Raw genomic sequence first — 8334 nt, 5'->3', positions numbered from 1 at the left:
GCTTCCACACTCAAAGAGCGATCTGAACCCTTGGCTAGTAAAGACTACAGCAAATCTAGTTACACAAGTGCCCTAGAAGGAGAGAGGCTAAAGGAATTCAATTCAGCTGCCCCATGAGTCACGGGGTTAGTCGCTCAGAACGGCTTCCTGCATGTAGTTAGCAGCGGTTTCCAGTTTCTAAAGCCTGTTCATGATCCAAAGAGAAAATGTCCTATTTCCCCATTCCTTATTACGTCCCAGTAGGCAATGACTCACAGGGCACCATTAGGACTGATGAGAGAATGATGCTTTTTACACAATTGCATGGTCGGAGCTATACGTTTCATATCGCCCAGCTAGAAGGCAGCCTCCAAAGACATAGCTGCACATTCCAGAAATTCTAAGACCCAACCCTTCATTTCGCATGTGGTTTTCAATGGGTATAAAAAGACTCGGTGGGTGTGTGGGTGGTTTCTTGTGTTTTGGAAATAATGAGAATATGAGATGCTGAGCACTGGGTTCTGGGATGAGAGCTATAATTACTAGCTCTGATTCCTTCCCAGGATTGGCTCATGGAGGGATATCTGGGATCTAAAATCCCCAACCATCCGAAATCTAGAGCATTACTTCCTGCCCTTGGAAATCAAAGAGGTAGTGTGGCCGAGCGGGTAGGGAACGTCAGATGACAGGCCTTCCTTGCCGGTCTCTTTCCCTCACCTCCCCGAGGTTCTAGCCAGGGACACATCAGGCGTGGAGGCGGTGCAGTGGCTTCTCCTGTCTGCTACACCACAGCCACCGCGCAGCTGTGATGGAAAGAGTTCTAAATATAAGCCAGGGCTCATTTCAGTCCTCCCCCCCCTACCCCCCCACGTCTTGGAGGTTGTGGTAAACACCCTAAAAATACCTGCTGTCAGAATCTTTGAGGTATCTGAAGAGGAAGGGGGAGGTACCGGCATTGGGGGTGGGGGTGTTGTTGGGGGCGAGGCTTGGCCAGTTACCAGCACTGTGCCCACTAGAACCTGTTCTGGAAGCCATTCGGCGAGCTGTTGGCCATGCCACCCTGTTGCAGTGTAAGTGCCTAACTTGGAGTCTCATTCGCTGCTGGCAGATTTCAAGGAAACTATTCATAGATGCAGCATCTGCTCTCTGCTCCCTTGACCTCGAACCAGCAGCTGCCACCATGATATTCTAAGAGTGTGGTCGTTTTGGGTCAGATTTTGCAGAATTAGAAGTTTAGAGCTGGCAAGGAGTGGCGTCGTGCAGGAAGCATCCCATTGAAATCACTGCGTATCTACAGTCACACTTCAATGCAGATAGAGCGAGCATAGACACTTGGAAACGTGGATCTCAATCCTTGATGACGAAAAGAAATGATCTCATGAAAACACTGACTGAGTGATCCTAAGCAGCCCCCCCTTTTTTTTAATTAAAAAAAGAAGAAAGAAACACCGAGGTTCCTTGTGTCACCCAAATTCAGTTTTGTGAATGTAAAGTTCATGGCCACAGAACCAGAACACCAGGAGCTTCATCACCAGGAAGGCTTTCAATATCTAGTTTCTCGAAAGGCAAGCCATACCTTGGAATTATATGTGGGAATGAGAGTCACAGAGTGGCACCACCACCCCAGGGAAGCATTTAGCACCAGCTTGTGAAAGGGCATAAATCATCTGTTCATTGTAATGGACGCTTGCCACCATTTTAATGTATGGTAGTTACCTTATGTCAAATATTTCTGACATTTAAATGGTCAGAAGATGTATGCCATTCTATAAACTGTCATGTCACTTATTGAGAAGTGACATTGAGAAGCCTTATAGAGTGTAGAAACGGCTGGGAGAGACTGTGTAACTAATAGTCGTTGTTGTTGATAGGAGCAGTCAAGTTGGTTCTGACATGCAACCAACTGAGATACTGCCCAGGCCTGCCCCACCCTCAAAATTGTTATAATTGAGCCCATTGTTACAGCCCACGGTGTCAGTCCATCTCAATGAGGGTCTCCCTCTTTTTCACTGACCCTCCACTTTACCGAGCATGATGTCCTTCTCCAGGGACTGGTCTCTGATCACATGACCACCGTACATGAGTTGAAGTCTCTCCATCCTCAAAAGACTCTGGCTGCACTTCTTGCAAGCATATTTGTTAGGTCTTCTGGTATCCCATTCAGGAGAGACCAGTCCCTGGAGAAGTACATCACACTTGGTGAAAGGGAGGGGCGTCGAAAAAGGAAGGTCCCCAGTGGGACAGATGGACACAGTGGCTGCTGCAGCAATGGGCTCAAACATAAGAACAATTGTCAAGGATGGTGCAGGACTCGACAGTGTTGTACACTATTGCATATAAGGTCGCTATGGGTTGGACCCCATGAGACAGCAAGCACATCACAGCAACTGGTATCCTATGATATTTTCAATATTTTTCACCAGTGCCATAAATCAAATGCATCAGTTATTCCATGGTTTTCAGGAACCAACTCGTGTACTGAGTAGTTTGGGGTTTGTCGTATGATGGTGGCTCCAGCATTTCTGGAAGTGCAAAGAGTATTCATCTTCCGTGATCGGCTCAGACGCCCTCATGCATCAGGAAGAGTCCCGTTGACTTGTTTTCCTTCGGGGTGTGCTGGAAGCAAATGGAAAGTTTTGCGTAAGTGATTGGCGCTATCAAGACGGGCAGTCCTTTGGGTCACTGGAGGGACCCAGCTCTAGACCTTTTTGGAGGTCCAGCCTCTTCTAGAAGTGACAACCCTCCTGCACCCTTACTGGTGACAGGGAACGATTCCCCTGGGATCTATACCATCTGCTTTGGGAAGCAGTGTGCGACTTTGTGAACGAACGTGGCTTTGGAGTGCTGCCTCGTATAGTGTGGGGACAGTTGGGATGTCTTATTCCATGAGGAAAGGAGGAGAGGGGTAAGGGCATGTCTCATTTGTATGTGGCATAATTACTGGATTCTCAAATATTCCCCTCTGATATTCCAGAATGAAGAGCTTCGAAACTTGTCCCTTTCTGGCCATGTTGGATTTGACAGCCTCCCTGACCAGTTGGTTAACAAGTCTACTTCTCAAGGATTCTGCTTTAACATCCTTTGTGTGGGTAAGTGAGCCATCCGCTACTGCTGTGCAAGAACGCTGGCCACGTGGTGGTTCCAGGAGCACAGTCCAAGGATATGACGGGATTGAGCGCCATCGATATAGCCAGGAACTATCCCTGCTTTACAGATAGGTGTTAGGCAGTTGCAAAACTTGAGATGTCTATTTGCATAAATGCTTAGTAAACCTTATGGTGATGCTCCAATTATTATTTTAATTTTTGTTGTATAGTGCAACAAGCAGTTTATGGGTGGGTGGGGGTCTATGTGGGAGGAGAGAAAGAGGCCTCTTTGGCCTTAGACCCTATCTGAACTATAGGAAGTTGAAAGGCAAAACTGAGATGTTCATAGTTAGATCATTCAAAACCTTTTTAAGAATTTGCTTCTAGGGTCCTCTGACGATGGTACGATAGAACTCTAAATTAAAATCTTTTTCTTTTTTCAGTTGGGCACAATGATACCCACTCCCCATCTGTCAGTGTTCTTTCTTTCAAATTTTATTATTATTTTTTAATCATTTTATTAGGGGCTCATACAACTCTTATCAGAATCCATCCATACATCAATTGTGTAAAGCACATTTGTACATTCATTGCCCTCATCATCCTCAGAACATTTGCTCTCCACCTAAGCCCCTGGCATCAGCTCCTCATTTTTCTCCTCCTTCCCCACTCCCCTCTCCCTCATGAACCAAAAAAATTCTTTTTCAAAATATGCTATCTAGAGTAAATTCCAGAACTACATCAATAAAACTACAATGTTTAAAAACTTGCTTTTAGGGCAAAACCAAAAAACCAAGCTCACTGCCATTGAGTGATGCCGACTCATAGTGACTCTTGGGCCAGGTAGAACTGCCCGAGTTTCTGAGGCTGTCACTGGTCACCGCAGTAGAGCGCCCCGTTACTGCTGACTGCAGACAGCAGCCTAACTTGTACCCCTGTGCCACAAGGGCTCCTTTCAGGACAAAAACAACTCGAAATTCCTTTTTATACTTAAAAGAAATTATCTGCCCAAATTGTTGAATTCACCTTCAGTCCTTAAATTGGGACCTAAAATGGCCTTAGTTTATTCCTGGTAGACAGGTGGGGGCGGGGCGGGGAAGACGACCCAGAGGCATCATTTGCTTACTTCGGCCCGGACTTCTAACCTTGGTGGCTTTCTTTTTCTTCTCTTCGGCTGTACCCTTTGTACACCAAGAGGAGGAGGGTGGCGAAGAAGGGGCGGAGAAAACAGATGAAAAGAGAAGAAAAGCTCTCCTGTTCTCTGTTTGAGGGCGAGACTAGGCTTCCCACTCTGGGGAAGACGTACAGTCTCAGAAACCCTGCGGGGTGGGGGGCGGGGGGTGCTGTCCCATCCCAGAGGGTCCCTAGGAGTCAGAATAGATTCAACCTCAATGAGGTGGTTCATTTAGAGCAGCAGTTCTCAACCTGGGGGTCGCGACCCCTCTGGGGGTTGAACGACCCCTTCGCAGGGGTCACCTACAATCATTGGAAAACTCGTTTTTCTGATGGTTTTAGGAACCAAGACACCGCTCCGCCCACATGCAGATACGCCCACATAGAGTACCGGGCTTGAAGACTGTTACCCATGCTACACCATGCTCCGAGACAACATTTCATTTATTTGTCATTAGAAATCAATATTTCACAATATGTAATCACATATTGTTTTTGCGATTACTCACTATGCTTTATGTTCAATTTGTAACAATGAACATATATCCTGCCTATCACATGTTTACATTATGATTCATAACAGAAGCAAATTACAGTGATGAAGTAGCAACGAAAATAATTGTATGGTTGGGGGTCACCACAACATGAGGAACTGTGTGAAAGGGTCGCAGCATGAGGGAGGTTGAGAACCACAGGTGTAAAGCAGAACTGTCCCCAGAAGAGAAATGACCTTTTTTTTTTTTTGCTGTCCCTGTCACTCTTGAGAAACCACTGCCCAGTGTAGGAGTTTGCCTGCTCTGTTTTGTTGGGTGACTGCCCTGAGCGTATACTTCTAAGCTCTCACTTTGAGACAAACCCAATGGAATTGTGCCTCTAGCCAAATGGACTACCTGTCTCCTGAGCATGGCAGAAGGTACTGTGCATCTCATGCTTAAGTCGAAGGAACTCAATTTAGAAGAGGCATGTGTTTGATATAGGAACCACCACTTGTTAGCTGCAGGGGAGGGGGTGTCTGGAGCAGGCAGATATTTTCCTCTTTTAAAAAAACTCCTTCAGGATTATACTTTGAGTAGCCTGCACTGGGCATTCCGCGGGCGTGTCCACAAGGCCAGCCTGGTCTCGGGCATTGTCTGCAGCTGTGGGCCAGAGAATGACCCGGGGGAAACAAGAGCCAGGCAGCCAGCTCCCCTGCTTTTTTCTTCTCTCTACATGAACCTCCCTTTTAAAACTCAGCGGGAACCTCCTGAGTGGCAGCTAGCACTACAGAATGGGATAAAGGAGTGGTTTTTTTTCTTTTTTTCTTCTTAAATGGTACATGCTCAATGCAGAACAGGGCAGCTCTTCATTAGCATAGCAATTGTTGGCAGTTTGTTGATTTTCTATGCAAGAGTTTGCTAAATTGTACGCCTAGGCCCATTCCTAGTCTGATTTCCCATCCCGGCCTCCTCAAACTCTTTCTCCAAATCAGCTTGGAAACACGTCTGCGAGTTTTACCCTGGCCCCCACCCTGAAGGGAACATTCCTCCAAGGGAATTGGACTCCCTGCAAGGGTCTGGCTTGACAAAGTCGGGCAGCAATGACCGACCCCTTGGGTTGAAATAGCATCATTGTGCCACTAGTTGAAATTCCTCACAAGCCACATTAGTGCTGCCTGGTGGTTGCTGGTTTTTTAGGTAAAGCATTTGCCACTTGCTTTATCTTGGGTAGAGAGTAATATTTGTGATTCTAAGATTTTTATTCTTGTTTTACTCTTGTGTGTGTTTAAAATTGTTTTTTCCCCTCACAATAACAAATGTGATGTATGCTTTTTGTTAAAAATATAAGCCCCATCTCCATCTACCCCATTCCTACTCAATATAGGGATAAAGCCGTAGAATCTTCCTAGAAGTTAGAAACTTTCAACATCTTTCTGTGTTGGGAAATTACTTTTGGTACCTTAAATCCACACAGTGTTCCTATCTTACAGTTTTGTGGGTTGGAAGCCCCACCTGGGTCTCCCTGGGTTAGAGTCGGGGTGTTGGGAGAACAGAGCCCATTTCTGTCTTTCTCTGCTTCTGTAGAGTGCCCTCACTCCGTGGCTCTGGGGTCCCTTCCTGCATCTTCCCAGCAGCAGCGTGGCATCTCTGACTGACTATGCATTAGGGAACTTTCTACTAAAGATAGCAGACATCCAGTTTAACCTTCCTTAAGCACCCTCCTTCTCCAACACAAACACATCCCCCAAATGTCATTCACTGGACCGAGTGACTGAGCAGGTTGACTCCAGCGCTCCCCACTGCATTTTCAAAGCTTGGGCCTCGGTCCCTCGGTTCTGCTTGCTTCTATGGCTTGGGGTCAGGGTTTCTGACCGCGGCAGCAGTGTGGCCTCTAGCTGTGGTGCCAGCTTAGCGACTCCAGGGGGAAAGAAGTCATTCCTGACAACCGTGACTGCACAGCCACAAGGAGCCAGCCGTCCAGAACTGGGTCACCTGTGCACCCTGGGTGGGAGACAGGGTCTACCCATCCAAACCGACGAGAGGTTCCCTATAGAGGAAAAACAAAAACATTTTTAGTAGCCAGAGGACTGGCGGTGCAAGAGCCATGCAGTAAAAGGAATAAAACAGCTCTCTCACAATTACAGCTCTGCCTTCGGTCTAGCTTTACCCACACGAGGGCAAGCTGTTGAGGTTCTTCTGCGTTTTCTCTCCATCACTCCACAGAAGCCCTGGGCATCTTCCCACGCTGGCCCCGCTAGCGCTTCTTGTTCTTTTCCACAGCCCTTCGGAAGCCTGGAGTTGGAAGCAGCATTCGCTCTTTGGGAGAGGGGTCAGCATTAAATCTTAAGCAAACTTGTCCTCAGAGATTAAGCCAAAAATAACACACCTCTTGCTGTCGAGTCCACTCTGACTCAGAGTGACCCCGTTGGACAGCAGAGCTGCCCAGAGGGTTTCCAGCACAGTCATCTTTGGGGAGCAGACGGACTCACCTTTCTCCTGTGCAGTGGGTTCACACCACTGGCCTTTCAGCGAGCAGCGGAGCACGTACCACTGCTCTAGCCGGGCGCCTCTTCTGAGGATGGAACTACTGCACCAGCCGGGCGCCTCTTCTGAGGATGGATCCCGCAGATCCTCGTGCCACCAACCTTGGGCAGCAAATATCTGTACGAAAAGAAATTCTTGCAATCACTCCGTGGTCCGTCTATTTGTAAGAGTCTCTAAAGAAGCATGCCAGTCATTCAGAGTATTTGGGCAGCCACCCGGAAGAGTAGGCGGGCCTATTGGATGACGTTAGTAGGATCCCTGGTGATTGCCCTGCCATTCTGTTGCCTGTTGGCATTTTTTTTTTCTTTTAACAAGAGCACAGTGTGTACATGTGTGACGTTTACAGCAGCATTGCTTTAGTTTCGTGTGACAAAATTTGGAAGGGGGTTGAGCATAAAAAAGAGCGTTGTGATTCCAACGAGGAAACAGGAGTTGATCAAAAAGGCCTCAAACGTCATAATTCATTGCTTTGTGCCAGGGCCTCTAGGTTGGGCGCCAAGGGAATAACTGAGGGAGAAACAGAGCCTGGCCTGAGCTTCATCAGGTTCCAGGGACTTTGAATTCAATGGCTGTTTGTAGAATCTCTCTCTCGGCTGAGAAGAAATGAAGAGAGAGGAGAGGAGGTTTCATTTCACCAGGAAGAGAATTCTGATACTAAATCGGATAGCCAAGTACTCAGCAATGCAGAATGTCCCCCACCGCCCTTCCTGCGTACAACAGTCAGTCACTCACAAAGCTGGACCTCAGTCTAAAGAGCCATGGCCGTGTCACCATGGCCGTGTTTCTCCAGAGAACTAGCCATCCACCCTTTCTTCACCATGATGCACGCATAGCTCCAGCCCATCCGTTTCCCCAAGGAGACGAGCTCGACATTAAGCTTCGTCAACGCTGGTCCAGCTTCTACTGCTGGTCACTTCTTTGTGACAGTCGGAAGATAAGTAGGATATTATAGTGTCCTCGCCTTGGTGTAGGGGGTGGGCGGGGGAAGTTTGGGAGTCGACTCCACGCAGATTAGTCATACATTTTGAAAATGGATTTAAAAAACCAACAACAATTCACCCATCATTGAGGAGATG

At 47.4% G+C, this 8334-nt stretch overlaps 1 protein-coding gene across 1 annotated transcript in view; it reads left to right on the top strand.

Annotated features, from left to right (window-relative positions):
- Nucleotides 1–8334, top strand: part of SEPTIN11 (septin 11) — a 111604-nt gene that overhangs the window by 62944 nt on the left and 40326 nt on the right. Inside the window, exon 2 of the mRNA XM_045284348.1 lies at nt 2954–3068. Within this exon, the coding sequence (XP_045140283.1) occupies nt 2954–3068 (115 nt within the window). The remainder of the gene's footprint in view (nt 1–2953; nt 3069–8334) is intronic.

Source organism: Echinops telfairi, unplaced genomic scaffold, assembly GCF_000313985.2.
Source record: "Echinops telfairi isolate 266 unplaced genomic scaffold, ASM31398v2 ScPeMD7_7468;HRSCAF=8506_0, whole genome shotgun sequence".
NCBI classification, from domain to species: domain Eukaryota; kingdom Metazoa; phylum Chordata; class Mammalia; order Afrosoricida; family Tenrecidae; genus Echinops; species Echinops telfairi.
This window is presented reverse-complemented; position numbering and strand designations above follow the sequence as displayed.